Genomic DNA, 16,792 nt, shown 5'->3' with positions numbered 1-16,792 from the left:
AGTTGTATAAGAGGGAAGTAAAAACACTGCCGGAGGCATGATGCCTCTCTATCTGTCCTTAAGAGACCTCTCTGTTCCAGGCAGGAGCTAGGACTGCAATTCTGATTCCAGGAAACCTCAGCCATAAATTGAAAATTCTACAAATTCTATTCAAACAGCAATTAGGAGTACTCAGATAAAGATTAGTAAGGAAATTATAAAGAACAAAATATGTTACTTGAGAAGAATCCTGCTGACTTTACTCCCATATCCTTTGAATTGCTCTGGATTATATTACAACAGAAATCAGGGTACCTTTCAACAAAATACTGTACCACAGGAAAATACTTTTTAGAAATGCTCTGTTGCTAAGTGCTTTTCATCCCTTGCCATGAATTAAACCCAAACATCTTTAGGTAACTGTGAAGGGTGTTTTAAAATCATTAGCAAGATCAGCTGTGCTACTACTAAAATGGGGAAAATAAAATGAACCTAACATCCATGGTTAACAACCAATTTCAGTAAATGTGACCTTATGGAACCTCTTTAATCTCACTATTTCCTTATTTCTGATCATTGGGTTATTTAGAAGGCATGCAGCTCTCCACATACGGTGCCTCTATCTACCAGGTTTATGACAAAAGGATCATCTTTCACTCGAATGTTCACAAATTTAACAGAGAAGGTGCACACCTACGGGACCCTGACCGGGCTTTCATGGACAAAAAACCCCTACGTTACCAGGTAGAGATACAATTACCATTGCTCAAATGCATCCTTATGGTTCCTGCCTTGAGCAGCTCAGCACAGGTGCTATTTTATTTATTACAGGAGAATAGGAGGACCTAGGAAGAGAGACACATTTGTGGGTCCCTTGCCATCTCCTGCACAGTCTGAGGCCTGGAATTTCCCTGTAGACTCCTCTGGATGATGGCCTGGGAGCCTACCACTGAACACTTGCTGTTGGCAATCACTTTTAGCTCGCACAAAGGCTGATTAGGGTCAGAAAATCTGGAGTAGTGTAGCTGGAGGTTTTTACCAGCATGTAAAGGAGGAAGAAGAGGTATGCCCACCACTTAGGCTGTGCACATTCTCTGTAAAGATAAATTTAAAGTCTCTGTTACATTAAGTGCTAAAAGTCCATTATTATAGGCTACAGGAGCTCCTTTTTACATTACAGTAAGACTTGAAGGGACCAGCAACAAATGACAATAAATAATGTTTACACTAGGTGCCTATATGACGCCTGTGTTTGTAAGGTACCCTCTAATTTAAAGTCATGTAGGAATTAAAAGTGTAATTCTAATGATGAAAATCCTGTCCATAGGGACATGAAACATTCTCTCTGGTAAAGAGCTGACATCATTTTTTGACAGATACTGAACTGAAGGCTGCAACATCTTTGGCTTAATTTGCTTTTAAACAAGCATTTTTAGTGGCTTGAGAGGTAAAATTTAAATAATGAATCTTTATCTAAGAAAGGATTATATAAAATATAAATAGAGGATAATTCCTTATATCCAATTCAATTACAAGTGCTTCCTTCCCAAACAGGCAAGATGCTGAAGCACAGGTGTGCTCACCACTCCCCTCCCCGCACAAAGAAAAAAAAAAAAAAAAGGCAAATGAGAAAAAAAAAAAGAGCCTCATTTTCCTTCTCTTCTCTAGAACTGAACTGACTGTAAATTCAATCACTTAACCACAAACTGCATGTAAGCCAACTGAGCAGCTCTCCTAGAGGACTGTAATGCTGTGTGTGCTCAGCTATGCTCTGGTTTGGGTTTGGCAACAAAGAGCACAGGAATGAAATCTGATGGCCAACATCACAACTTTAAGACACAGTCAAATGGCTGTTATTTTCACTGCCAGAACTAAACTTTATTTCCATGTGTATTACATACTGGTATTTGATGCTAAGTACATTAAAATTACTTTAACAGAGGATTTAAGTGAGGAATATTTATTCTTCACTAAACAGGTTAAGAAGGAATGTAAAACCTATAAGAAAAAACTGCTTAAGCTTTGTTTTGATTTTGGCAAACCAAACAGTTAAGTACTCTTCCATTCTCTCCTCAGATCTTTCAAAGTACCAAAAAAGCATCTTTTCATAGTCATGCAGCTGAAGAAAAAAAAATAAGTCTTATAAAATCCATTTCTTATGCTAAATATGGTTACAAATAAGAGTATTAAACACAAAACTCCCAATTCCTATTTTTAAATACAAATACTGTATTATATTATGAAATGGGGATAATTAAAATAGATCAATGACTACAAATCTAGTAATTTAAAGCAAACTTAAACATGCTGTTTGCTTTCATGTGGAAGAATTAGGATATTGTATGGTTCAAGCACTGCAGTAATTTCTGTCAACTCCTTGATGCCCACAATGTCAAACCGCAAACACAGGGACACGTATTCAGGTCTGAATAGCACCAGGTGTTTATCTTTTTTTTTTTTTTCTTTCTTTCCTTTTAAAGATATTAACATTTAATAAAATGAGTGATGTGACAACTTTCTGAAAGTGACATGCACAAGTAGACAATTTGCTTCAAGTGTCCAACTAATAAGCTAAAAGTTTTAGACAATACTGAACAATTACTAATGTATTTCATGGTACACAAGAAAACAGTGCTTCCACAGTATATCCTCAGTTCTCAAGTACAAAAATATCAGTTATGGGTAGTCAATAGCTATCAAAATTTTTATTGGTACAGAATTAAAGCAGCATTTACTTTATTGTTTTTTAAACCATACATCATAAAATTCCCTAGTACACATGTGGAGGAGTGAAATAGGCTCTGTACTATTTACCTGCTACTGATCCTAGGTCCAGATTTAAAATCTTTCCCTGTCAAATACAAACAGCATCAGTATAGCAAAGGGAAGGCAGTTCCTCAGTGTGAAAGGTCAGCATTTAGAGTCTTACTAAAGCACTAATTTGGAAACAATACATCACTTAAATGTATAATTACATACACTACAAGTGAAAAACAAGTTTTCTTTAACAAGAACTATTGAGACTGGGCATAAATGTCTTCACCACAAACCCTGGAAATATTATGGGTGCTTTGATGTGGCCCTTTTTGGCGAGAGAATAAGAACAATGAAGTATGGCTTTTCAATCTTCCTCTAAAAGCACATTTTATAAAATTTTGTAGGCTTAAATTATTTTAGAGGACCCCTACCATTTTTCTGTAACATCATTCACTAATCAGAAGCATTAATTACATCACTATATTAATCCATTGGCTGATAGTTGATCACCAGCATAACATAAAAAACCAAACAAACCAGCAAACAAAAGCCATTTGCTTTTGTTGTTGTTTTCTGTTTTTAAGGGAGGTACTTTTCTAATGAGAGCCATCCTACAGTACTAAAACATTTCAGAGGTTACTACATAGCTTCTCAAACGAAATCCTCACCAGTTTTATTTTCCAGCAGATATTCAAATCAAGCGTTTGCAGAGAGCAAATACAATCACGTGCAGACAGTTCCAAAATATCTCTCAAATATATTGTTTTACAGTTACCCTCTGCAAGTTAAAAGCTCCTCCTCACCCCAATGAGACAGGGCGAGAAGGGGAAACAGGTCTGCCATTCATGTAGGAGTTTGGCTAGCATAAAGTTTTATTAAAGTTGTTAACAAAAATAGTTAAACATTTTTACAATTTAACATCCAGTCTGACAAAAGGCAAATCAATGAAAAAAATACAAAAAAGTAAAAAAGTGCACTACCCAGTCCAGTATTTTGCTTTAAAGTCATGTCACTTACAGTATATGAAAAATAAACCCAGAAGTGTAATTACTTTAAAATACACCGCTTCCATATTTCAGTATTTTACACATATATTCTATAGTGGAAGAGGAGATCTCTTAAAAACTTTACTCTTAAAATATTGAGGTGCTTGTGCCAAGTGGGATAGACTTGGCAAGTTAAGTTGCAGTAGAGAATCCTTTCAAATTTGGCATTTTGTTTATATACCTTACTGTGCCAGCAAGGTCTGTAGTACCTAAACCTTCTAGTAAGAAGTAATTTCTTTAATGCAGATTTACTAATACAGACAACTACAAGAAACGGTGAGGTCAGCAATTCTATGGGATCTTAGAGATACGAGTCCTGATTTAGTTGTCAAATGGTACAAAGTCACAACAAACTTTAAGGCCATGTTTTATTTGCTGATTAATGGACAAAAGGCAATGGATTTTCCCCCCCCCAAATATTTTCTTGAAAGTCTGTGCTCATAAAAATCATGAAAAGTTGGAAAGACTTAATTATTGAAACTTTAAATATATTTTACACAATCTTGTTTGTACAAAAATACAAGTTAAATATAAACATAAAGCAATTATGATAATTTTATGTAAATCCATTTTGTGATATTCTGTTATATATAAAAAAGTTTCTCAGCTCTGTCTCATTTGTGAAAAGATCAATACCAGATTGAATCACTACTGGCAAAGGGCCCTAAAAAGCACACTTTAGCATTAAATATGTTTTACAATGAAAGTACCATTTCCTGATTTTATCTTTTCTAAAGACTGGCAAAAGATAGGGCAGTATGTCCATAAACCAACAAATAATTTGGCTACAATGTCATAAAACACAAACACACAGATCTGTACAATAAACCCAGTAGCTATGCAGTACGTACTTGTTACACACACACATACACAGACATGGAATGGAACTTAGTGAGACGCCATTTCTAGTTCACTGTTCTTCAGCCTGGCATTTTGTCTTACTTCATCAAATGAGTATGACTTCGTTACCTTTCCATTCTTAAATACTGTATGAAGGAGATCCTGCAAGAAACAGCACTGTTTTAGCAAGAGTGCTTTGGCAAATGAACAAGCAACATAGATTACACAAACTGAAAAGCGAGCACACAAGTCAAACCTGGTACAGGCTAAAGCTTTAGACTGTCAAGAAACTAAATCTTTACAGCTTCTTCTGACCCCTTTCACTAACGATTAGACAGAAAAAAAGAATTTAGGCCATCCTGTGGAGAGACAGAAGCTTTGTTATAAGTAGTCCCCCTAAAGTGAGTTGTCCGTATCTGGCCAAAGCCAAAAACATCCTAAATATACCTCGCAAGAGCAGCTGGTATGAAAGGCAACACTCAACCAATTTAATACAATTAATTTACAGAGGTTTAAATAAAATCTTTACTTCTTCTAGAGCAACTATGAAAAAAATAATTAAAATCTTTCTTCACACTCCCCTTTGCACATGTATTTTGTAAAACAGTGTATCAAGAAGTGCTTGCAAACAGCACAGTAAGAGAACAATAAGCACAGCTTTGCACAGAAAAGTTAGCACAAAAACAATGCTGAGCAGTTGCTATGCTTGATGACCTATTCCAAGGACCTGGGGCTTCAGGGAAATGGGCCCACAAAAGGGTACATTTCCCTGTCATTTCCCACGGAGTCCCAGAACCTCTACCACACAAATAACCTTCTCTAGTGTCCCAGGACAGAAAATTTTTTTAATTATTTCACCTGTCAAAAATTAAGGAACTATGTATTGCCTAATTTCAGAGCCAAAGTCCTGTGATCTGTTTTGAAGAGATTCTCATCATTAGGTCCCTCCCTCTCTACATATATATATATATATATATACATCTTTCTGTATCTTTCTATCTGTTCATCACAAACATAGATATGTGTATGCATAACTTTGAAAGTCTTTTTTCTTAAATCTTTGCATCCAGAGCACATTATCTACACTGAATATAACTGTATTCTGTCCTGAAATAAAATTGAAGATCTCAGTTTTATGCTTACTGTTGCATAAACTAGTATGATTAGTAGTACCCCTCTGACTAGTAGCACAGAATTGTGCTTCTGTATATCAGAAAACTCAAGAAACCTTCTACAGGCTGAAGTGCAATTTCATAACTTATTTTCAGTCTTCTTAATTCAGGAAGAGATTCAACATGCAGTTAAACATTTCATTGCTTGCACCCTGAAAATTTAAGAGATACCTAACTGAAAACCTGAGACTGGCATGAAGTTTGTGCTTATCTTACTGAAATGGCATTTCATTTTGCAATCATAAAGAATTAACAGGAAAACTGAATTCCTGGTTTAAATTTACACCTTTGAAAACTGGGCAACTCTCCACATATAGAGCATTAACACCTGAAGGAACTACTTAAAAAAATCTCAACAGGGAAGCAGAAATAACTTTTAGTTAAGTCCGTCCCTCTCCCACCTCTACCTCAGGTCACTGCTCAAATTGTACAATATAGCCCATACAGAACTACTTGGCTAGCATATATTCTGCAACATCGAGACATTAGTTTTGGGAAAGTGCAGAAAAGTTGTCTTGTTTCTGAAGACAAACAAAAGAGATTTCCAGTTGTAAAGCCTGAACATTCTACTGGCATTCTAACAGTCTGCTGTTACTGAATTTGGCACTGGAAATACTTCTGAGGTAATAAAATGGGAGTTAGAAGAAAAAGACAATCAAAAATAAATCCTGATAATAAGTTATAACCTGCTTTTTCCTCAGTCTAGTTTTGCATGAAGAATGATGTGATACATTTTGGAAATTCATACCTGTCCATACTCTTCAAGATCTCCCTTGCCTTCTTCAAGTGTCACATAATCTCCAGCAGGTGTCCTATGCAATGACAGTCGTCCTTTCTTTGACCTTTTGTTTGGATCAGCAACGGGATCCTTGAAGACATTTACCTAAAATGAAAAGAGTATTTTTTTTTTTTTTTTAAAGGAAAGAGCTTTGTGGGGCTTGTTTGCCTAATGCAGATCAAACAGGTTTTCCAGTGGGGAGGCCTCTACTGAAAACACAATGGTAGAAGTTGTACAAAGACATACCCCAAGACCATTGGTCACCACGTAACTACATTTGAAGGAACAGTTCAAGAGATCTCTGGTTAGTTTCTGCAACAAAGCTCCACCAGATCCAAAGGCAATATTCTCAATACTCCATTTATTCTTCTTCATTCCCTCCACAATCTAATAAGAAAAAGAAAATTATGATGGAGAATGCTTTTGGCCATGCCATTTTTCCATAAAAATATTATACTACTTAAACAAGATGCTTTTACAGACAATTAAACCAACTAACATTCAGTTTCCAGCAGACATACATAATTCTGTCAATATTTGATACGCTGTTTGCATTTTTATTTGTGATTTCAGCATGGTATAATTACAGAAAAGTTTTGCTGTAAAACTATTATCATGCCAACATATATATTTTCCAAACTAGGGTAGCAGAGTAATGCAATGCCCAGACAATCAGAGGTCTAAAGAAAATAAAAGACTTATGTGAACATTTTAGAGCCTTCTGACTTTTCAGAATTATGGGAAGACCTCAAGGCATAGCATGTGTCCTGAAACAAAGCAGTCATCTTGCTCATCAACTCCAGAAAGTTACTACCCACTTTGATCAGTGACTTCCACAGAGCAGTTCTCCTGAAAATCACATTGACTAGAATTAGGTTAGCAATTTTGAAGATGGGAAATGGAAATACATAGAGCTGCTCAAAAAATTTGCTTTGCCAACTTCTCAGGCAGGTACATACAGATCAGTGTGAACTGCACCGGTATCAACAGTCAAGTTAAAAATTACTATATCAGTTTTCTCCACACTCATTCTATCCAGACAAACATGACATCCTCTAGCCTGGAGTAAGGGGTGCTAGTTTAGCCATGCTCATAAGTGGCCAAGATTTGTTTCCCTGACCTGTTATTCTTATGACAGCCTGAAACGATGGTTATAGCCCCAAAAGGAGAGTGTTTGAATGCCTATCTCCTAACCATTTTACTAACAAAAGTGGGTGAGAAAACCTCAGAGTGGGTATAATAGCAAAATCCAATCCATACAGAAAAGGAAGGTAAGAAGCAGAATGGAAGGACAAAATCTATGGGGAACAGTGCAGAGTTTCAAAAATCAGTATCTTCAGAAATCTGCTAATCTTTTGTGCAGTCTCAGCCCCCTGCATCAAAAAGAAATGTTGGAGTAACACTGAACAGGACTGTTTCAGGAGCTACTGATGTCAAGCCACCATTTTTTAAAGGGAGAGCTAAGGCAAAATTAATGTTTAATTAATGAGGAAAGAGGAAAAAAAAAGGAAAAAAAAAAAGGAGTAAAAAAGGGAAAAGGGGGGGAAAGGAAAGGAAAGGAAAGGAAAGGAAAGGAAAGGAAAGGAAAGGAAAGGAAAGGAAAGGAAAGGAAAGGAAAGGAAAGGAAAGGAAAGGAAAGGAAAGGAAAGGAAAGGAAAGGAAAGGAAAGGAAAGGAAAGGAAAGGAAAGGAAAGGAAAGGGAAAGGAAAGGAAAGGAAAGGAAAGGAAAGGAAAGGAAAGGAAAGGAAAGGAAAGGAAAGGAAAGGAAAGGAAAGGAAAGGAAAGGAAAGGAAAGGAAAGGAAGGAAAGGAAAGGAAAGGAAAGGAAAGGAAAGGAAAGGAAAGGAAAGGAAAGGAAAGGAAAGGAAAGGAAAGGAAAGGAAAGGAAAGGAAAGGAAAGGAAAGGAAAGGAAAGGAAAGGAAAGGAAAGGAAAGGAAAGGAAAGGAAAGGAAAGGAAAGGAAAGGAAAGGAAAGGAAAGGAAAGGAAAGGAAAGGAAAGGAAAGGAAAGGAAAGGAAAGGAAAGGAAAGGAAAGGAAAGGAAAGGAAAGGAAAGGAAAGGAAAGGAAAGGAAAGGAAAGGAAAGGAAAGGAAAGGAAAGGAAAGGAAAGGAAAGGAAAGGAAAGGAAAGGAAAGGAAAGGAAAGGAAAGGAAAGGAAAGGAAAGGAAAGGAAAGGAAAGGAAAGGAAAGGAAAGGAAAGGAAAGGAAAGGAAAGGAAAGGAAAGGAAAGGAAAGGAAAGGAAAGGAAAGGAAAGGAAAGGAAAGGAAAGGAAAGGAAAGGAAAGGAAAGGAAAGGAAAGGAAAGGAAAGGAAAGGAAAGGAAAGGAAAGGAAAGGAAAGGAAAGGAAAGGAAAGGAAAGGAAAGGAAAGGAAAGGAAAGGAAAGGAAAGGAAAGGAAAGGAAAGGAAAGGAAAGGAAAGGAAAGGAAAGGAAAGGAAAGGAAAGGAAAGGAAAGGAAAGGAAAGGAAAGGAAAGGAAAGGAAAGGAAAGGAAAGGAAAGGAAAGGAAAGGAAAGGAAAGGAAAGGAAAGGAAAGGAAAGGAAAGGAAAGAAAGGAAAGAAAGAAAGAAAAGAAAAGAAAAGAAAAGAAAAGAAAAGAAAAGAAAAGAAAGAAAAGAAAAGAAAAGAAAAGAAAAGAAAAGAAAAGAAAAGAAAAGAAAAGAAAAGAAAAGAAAGAAAAGAAAAGAAAAGAAAAGAAAAGAAAAGAAGAAAAGAAAAAAGAAAAAAGAAAAGAAAAGAAAAAAAAAAGAAAAAAGAAAAAAAAAAGAAAAGAAAAAAAAAGAAAAAAGAAAAAAAAAGAAAAGAAAAAAAAGGCAATTCCAACTTCAGACAGTGGCAAATGGGTAGCTAATGTAACCAAAAAAGCATACTAGTATTTTGTTTATCCATTCAGTCACATGCAGACTGTCTCTTCACAGATACTCTCGGTCTAAATGCCTGACAGATGCCAGCCAACAGGAGAGGTGGACTGCAGAGCCGTAACATTTTGAGGATCTGCTCTGAACACCTTTCTGCTATGTTTTTAGCAGAGGTTTCCCCAGTAGAGATCTCATCAATGAGTTTCGATCATTCTAATGGTACCAGTTTACTCAGCCTCATCCAAGTTGTCAAGAAAAACAAATCTCAGGCCCTACCACCATGACTTTCACTTAAGGGAAAGTTTGTTCCTGGAAGGAAGGAAGCTTTGTATCCTGAACAAATACCCCTGCAATATGTGACAATCCTGTGTATTTTTGCAGTAGTCATCAAGACCTTTCAGACAGTGACCATGCACAAAAGGAATCCATATTTTCAGCTGATTAGGTTCTCCTGGAAGCAGTTAAAAGGGATACTCAGGGAGGATAAAGGATTGAAATGAGTTAAATTCTCCCTTAAGCATCTCAGAAGTAACTGAAAGATGATGAAGGAAGGATAAGAAAAGGGACTTTTTATACCCTCTCTTTAAGCATAAGATCCAATAGTACCATAAGAAACAAGACTTGGCTGGCCCTGGTTACGAACTCTGCTTATCTACACTGTCTTTTGAAAAGGTTAATGTAGGTAAGCTCTGGACTCTGATCAAGTTCCATCCAGATGCTGACCAAGCCAGGTCTGACATTGAGTTCACCTGAACACGCCTGCAAGATGTAGCACAAACTACCTGGTATAAACAACATCCTACCAAGGCACATGATGCTTGGACTTCATGTTTGCTGATACTTGTAGGTTAACAGATGCTAGTACAAGTATAGCGTAGCTGGGCCATGGCTGCTTAAGATTCTTGCCTGAGTGAGAAGAAATGTGAACCCCCTTCCAGCTAGTGTTCCTGCTCTCGTTTACAGATAGTTTGTTCAACCTGTGCCACTGGCACAACTCCTTACTTACCTTGGGTGAAGAACTGGCTTCTAACTTTCCACTCTCTCCCAAGGGATTTACTTACTCAGACTAATCTTTGGTTGGTGAGGGGTGGAAGGAAAATCAAGACTAAGTTGAAAGAAAGCTCTGACACTACCAGTGACTCACAGCAGAGGCCCAGATAACAGCTTCCTTAGGTATGGGAAAGAGATGGCAAACAGCAGCCATAATAGGGAAGAAAAAAAAAAGAGAGAGATCTGAAACAACAGAAACCTCCCCAAAGGGGAACAATAGGGAAGAATTTCTTGTCTCACACTTTCAAACCTATCCAGGGAGAACAGTTTGGGTATCAAGGTTTTGACCAGCTTCCTCTGACCATTATGAGCATGACTAACATGTCAACTGTGACTCCAGATTAGAGGATTTTCTTTGTATAAAATTTAAAGACATCTGGAAATTGAATGTTCAAAGAAAATCCTTTGAAAGTATAGTATATTGTGGAGTTAGCAGATTGGAATGATTTTAAAAAGTGAAAATGCTAGATGAAAGTCAGAAAAGGTTCCTTACCTGTTCTACCAGCATCCCCTATTAAAACAAAGAATTTTAAAATCCAGTTTATACTCTTGAGTTGTTTTCTATATTGTTGTTTCAGCTAGTTTGGATAGTTAAATGAGACTCGTCATTACTCATTCTAGGTTTTCCTGTTGTACCCATTACCTTTCATCTGATCCATCACAATAAATCATGCCTAGAAGCTAAGACTGATATAGAATAGATAGAATAGTCACTTGCATAGGCTGTAAGAGGGGGAAAAAAAAATATGGCCACAACGATACATTCATATTTGTTTATGTAAACTCCTTTTTCAAAAGGATGAGTTGGTAGGATTGGGTTGGTTTGGGGGATGTTTTGTTGGGCTTTTTTTTTGGTTGGTTGGTTGTTTTTAATGGCAAGCTATTACCCAGTCTTCCAAAAGTCAGCATGGTAACTTTGCTTTTGCTGACATAAGAGGATAAAGAGATCCATGAAATTTAAACATAACTAAACTTAGGATGTAAGGTCATGGTCTTTTTGCTCCAACATAACTTGCTGCTTTCAAATGAGAAGTGTTTCTTTCCTTTGTGCCTGCTTCTCCCAGCTCAAAACCAACAGTTTATTTTCTCCCCTGTATTGTGCCAGTGAATACTAGACTCTTTTTTGGGGCCAATTTAATTCACTAAACCACAAAATTGATCACTTTTCATTGAGTTAGTTTGCTGCTACATGTGTGGGCTAAATTAATTTAATGACCAGTGGTTCAGTGACCAAAGCTGACACGAGGTGCACAGCAAGGTTACAGTCAGGAAGAGATGAGAAGGAAGCCATGAGTTATATCTGCTCTGTATGTCCTGTGGAACTGGATCTTCAACTCTTCTACTACATATTACAGGTAGACTTAACATAATCAATTATAGTTTCTTGAGGAAAACATGTAAACGGGCAGATCATCTGAACAAAGAATCTCTTTCTGCCTCTTATCCTCTCCTATTCGCTGCTGGAATTATTTTCCTGCTCTATTTAGACCTTGGAGAGTGCTCTGTGAGCATCCTTGAATTCTGTCCAGTAAAACTTATAGAATGCAACCTTTGAGTTCCTTACAAGAAAGAATTAATAGTCCAGTTTCTTTCCTGACATAACTCATGAAAATCTCAACCACAACATACTTTGCCTAACACAGGCATCAGTCCTGTTAAATGGTTGTTGAGAACAACCATAAGTTTATTAAAAAAAAGTCTCTTTCTCTACTATCTAATGATAAGGCTTTCTAACTATTAACCTCTCATGCTTGTCTTCTGTTAAACACATTAGCAGAGTTGTATTTTGTTGTTCCATGTTTTTTTTCGAGAATAAGGTAAAATAAAATTTGCTTTAAAGGCAAATTCAATTTAAAGCAAGAGGAACAAAACTGTAGTGCGTGACTGCAGTAACAGGTAACAATCTCAATATTAACTGCTCTCTAAGGATCTGAGTGACAAATTTGAGCTCTGTTGTTGAGGTTCATGTTATTTGTCCAAGTTAGATATGCAGATAGTTTCAGACTTACTAAAAAAACAAGCCTGATGTCTCTCTTACTCCTAATTTTGAGGAGCAGCAAAAGTCAACTTTGTTAAGAAGAATCTAAGGATGTGTCAATCTAGAAAGCTAAGACAAGCATCAATAAAATCAAGTAAAATTGTCTTAACTTTACCCAGGACAAACCTGATGAAGTCAAGTCCTCTTCCTTGTACATGCCCCTTGTCACCTGTAGTTACTGTAGTCTATACCTTTGCAACCACGTTATATTACTTAGTATCTCCATCTAGTCAATAGTGGTGAACTTATAACTAGTTTCAAGCACACAGTATCTACTAAATAACCAATTTTTGTCTTGATGAAATTATACTTTTGACTCAAGCTACAGTCTAATCTGGCATACTACTTTCTGGGCTTTCGGCAATCCTTATTCCACTATTTGTCAAATCAATGAGCTAGCCTCCCTTACCACTGTTTTTAAAAAGCCTCCTTCAAAACTACACCTTCATACTTGAGTGCAAACATGTGTCAGATGGTACATAACTAATGAGCTGAACCAGTTAATTACTACTATTGCTATAGCACAGCAGTCACGCAGTGTGCCTTAGATATCAATGAAAGGACCAAACACTGACAGATTTTGATCTGAATTGACTCGACAAGCAGGATGAAAGCACACAAAAGGAGAGACAGTGGGAGGAGAAGGGTTACAACAGGGCAGATTAGGAAATGCCTTTTGGGGCTGGGGGGTTTATGCATTTTAATAATTTCCTGTGGAGTTTTAATGAACTTGTTCTACACATTAGGATATCGCTGCCAGTGTCTGGAATGAAAGGCTGGGTGGAGTCAGCAGTCTCTGATGCAACATCTGACTAGTCATAAAAGAGGCCTGATTAAACATCAACATTGCCAGTGTCACCCCCACACATGAACAGGATCTCCTACCTCTTGCAATGTGTTGATATCCACACCATCCCCTTGAATAACTCTGAGGTACGGTGGCAGCAACTTGTAGCCTTTTGAGTTCTCTGTAATGGGAAACTTCTTCCCTAAGATCTCCAAGACCTGTTGAAAAGAGAAGGGAGACAGTTCAAAATAAAAATAAACTCCTTCCATTCTAATAAAGAAACACAACTTCCACATTTGAGTTATGTTCTCTCTCAAAAAAAAAAAAAAAATCCATAAATATACCCACATATCCTGCTCTAAATCTATCCACACAAACAAAAAGCATGCCAGCCATTGTGGTGGAAGCCATTAAATTAAAGCAGTCACAGACCATATGGCCTTTATGAACTTGTACCCAAGAGCTAATCAGAACCACGCTTCTCTCTCTTAGTTGCTACAAGTTTTTGCTATTAAATGTGTCAACTGTAGATTCTGCTCTTCTTTTGACCTCCCTTAAAACATAGTGGATGAAGCTTTCAGTTTTCTGTGATTTTGTTAGCCACCAATAATTACAATGAAACACTTCAGTTAGGAGTTTGTGTTAGCACTGATAAAGATTATACAAAGTTCCTATTTGTAATATGTCACTTGTCCCAAAAGAAAAAAAAAAAAAAAGTGATAAAGCTGTATGAATCTAATTTGATAAAGTACCAATTTAACTAAAATCTATCCTACTTTCTTATTAAAACAGTGCTGACAGCTACTCAAATTCAGATGTATCAACAGCTTTTATTATAGAACTGCAACAATCATTATGCTCTCTACAGAGCTACAAGGCAAGAATCATTTTTCAACTTGGAGGTCATGTGCTACTGACTTAAATGCATGTCATACAAAAGTGAAGAGTGCTAAACTTGTATTTGTAGCATAAACCAGCGAATTACATTAATATAGGATGCCAAGATACATAAACTTGGTGGTAAGAAGTGTTATTGGCCTGGCATTTATTAATGCTCAAGTTGTTTCCCATTTTGTTCATTATTACATGATTAAAGTTTCTCTCTATAGACTCATTCCAGAATCACTAGACCAGCAACACTGGTAACTGTTATAAAATTCACAAGAAAGGTATGCAAGAATGGGTTTGATGAAAAAGATAAAACTATTCAGACTGCAAGAGTTTCTGTATCTATAGAGAGGAGGTAAATGCTTACATTTTTCATAGGTCCAAATTATCCAGCATTGACTACACACTATGCATACCAAGTTAGAGCATTATGTTTCCTATGTTTGTTATCCAGCCATTACAAAACAAAAAATTGCCCTCACAATCTTATACACAAATGACTTCAAGAAAGGATTACCTTTAAAACAGTGTCAAGGGGATTCCCAGAATCTGGTCTAATAATAAGCGGCGCCTCTGGACTTCGGGCTTCAATTATATGCCTTAAATCATCACCCCATATTTTTTCACAAGCATTGTAAATGTCGTAGCTGTCACTAACCACAGATACAGGCACTGAAGAAAACTGTGTCACTATGTGTTCAAAAGCATCTTTTTCATGATCTTTCCCCCAAGCTGTTATGGTACTGTAAAGTCAATTGAAAAATCCACATTAGAGCAGCATTTGCAGGTTAAATCATACATCCTGTATTTCCTATCAGCAACAGCTCAAGGTAAGAATACGCAATATCATTACAGGACAGCATAAACTATGTGTTTATCAGCTTTGTGTTGCATGGAGACTAAATATACTAAATAAACTGCACCCTGGATTTATCTTTGGCAATTCAGATAAACACTTGACACATGAAACTTCTTTTACATGTAAATGTCTTTTTTTTTTTTTTTTTTTTTTTTTTAACATTTGCAAGAGAGTCCCTCTCTTAAATCTGAAATTCAGACAGGGAACTACAGATGCAAAATCAGAACATCTGCTCTGGCAACTTCAAACTGCAAAATGGGAAGTAGAGAACTAGCAGCATATGTTAGAAAAATCTTCAAGTAAACCACAATTTATTTTCTTGTCTAATAGTGATATAAAACCATTATGCTCACTCACACAAACATTCTTCTAAAGGAACCTCAGGGCATTACCCTTGGTACAAGGGTATAGGCAAACACATAAAACAGAGTTGCTAAGAGAGGTAGTAAGTTATTGAATGCCAGTTGATCTGCAGTAGCTGTTCTGTACGTGCTGTCACAGACCAGCTGACATAACTGACTTTAGTAACTTGTGTGTGGAAACCTGAAAATGCTCTTATGCAAAGCCTTGGTGTACAATAAGAACTAGTGGATATTGAATTTTCACCACAAAATGCTAGCATTAACTACTGTGTGGACAAGCCCCAGATCAGAGTAGTGAGAGGTTGGGGCAGTCCGGAGCAATAACCCCAGTGGTGTGCCAGAGGAAAGCACCACGCTCACAACACAACCTCGCAGTGGAGTTTGCGGAACAGTAGAACAATTCTGGAAAAATTCGTGTCCTCTGCACAAGACCCTTTCTGTGTATTAACTGGGAAAGCGTGATGGCAGTCTGCATTTGGCAATGCAAACCTTAGAACCGTTTAAGCTCTCTGCTCTCATACCACCACTCCAATACACTGTGAAAAAGACACTTGTTCTCCAACCCCATGTGTTTGCTTGCATTAAAAATAATTTTATAGTTGCCTGGGCCATCACTTTTGGATTTAACTGTTGTATTAAGCTAAGCTAAGAGAAGATGTTTCACACAAAATTTGTTACTTCTGCTGATCAAGAAGGAATTCTAGAACAGCACTACAGCGATGATCCAGAAAGTTATATGAAGCAGTGTTCCTTTAAAGACTATTACTACCTTACTAGGGCTATTCATGTAGGCCATTCCATTATCTGTCTTGCAATCCTAAGTGAAAATATTCACTATTTAAAAGCATTAGATAAGAAAAAAAACAACCACCCCTTCCTTTATATTTTGCTCATTTCAGTATGCAGACATACAAATGAAATCCAAGGATTTGCATTCACTCCTGACCTTGTACAGGATTTGGATAAAAACATTAGAGCTCTTCATCTTAAGTGTCTGTTTGATATCAGTTCCTCATTCTCAAAAATTTATTCACAATCCTTAGTGAGAGACCAAGGATCTACCATTGACTGAATTTGTTATGCTGATGGGAAGCTTTAGAGCAACTGCCCGTTCTGGAGGAAGAACATGATCTGGGAGACTCCAGAATTGCAACTTACACGGTTTTTCATTTTATGATTTTGTTTAAAGCTAAATTTAAAGTTCATAACGTGAATCCTCAAGATCTACTTTAACCTGTAAGCCTTCAAATCCCTTTTAAAAAGAATCATCCATATTTACTTAGACACTGCTAAGAAGGTTACAGTTTAAAATATTTAAAACACAGTTATAGTTAAGAACAACCATGCCGCTCTTGTGCCCCTAGAACATACAGAGATATC

The 16,792-nt window shown here is 36.8% G+C and overlaps 1 protein-coding gene across 1 annotated transcript in view; it reads right to left on the bottom strand.

The window, feature by feature from the left end:
* Positions 1 to 1,835: 1,835 nt before the first annotated feature.
* Positions 1,836 to 16,792, bottom strand: part of NAMPT (nicotinamide phosphoribosyltransferase) — a 32,191-nt gene continuing 17,234 nt past the window's right edge. Inside the window, exons 7-11 of the mRNA XM_032996250.2 lie at positions 14,709 to 14,934; positions 13,402 to 13,521; positions 6,819 to 6,959; positions 6,543 to 6,677; positions 1,836 to 4,784 (exon numbers count right to left, since the gene is read on the bottom strand). Coding sequence (XP_032852141.2) covers positions 4,671 to 4,784; positions 6,543 to 6,677; positions 6,819 to 6,959; positions 13,402 to 13,521; positions 14,709 to 14,934 — 736 coding nt within the window. The 3' untranslated portion in view covers positions 1,836 to 4,670. The remainder of the gene's footprint in view (positions 4,785 to 6,542; positions 6,678 to 6,818; positions 6,960 to 13,401; positions 13,522 to 14,708; positions 14,935 to 16,792) is intronic.

Source organism: Tyto alba, unplaced genomic scaffold (genome assembly GCF_018691265.1).
Source record: "Tyto alba isolate M040663 unplaced genomic scaffold, T.alba_DEE_v4.0 Super-Scaffold_2, whole genome shotgun sequence".
Classification (NCBI taxonomy): Eukaryota; Metazoa; Chordata; class Aves; order Strigiformes; family Tytonidae; genus Tyto; species Tyto alba.
The sequence above is the reverse complement of the archived record's forward strand: the minus strand, read 5'-3'. Positions and strand labels throughout refer to the sequence as shown.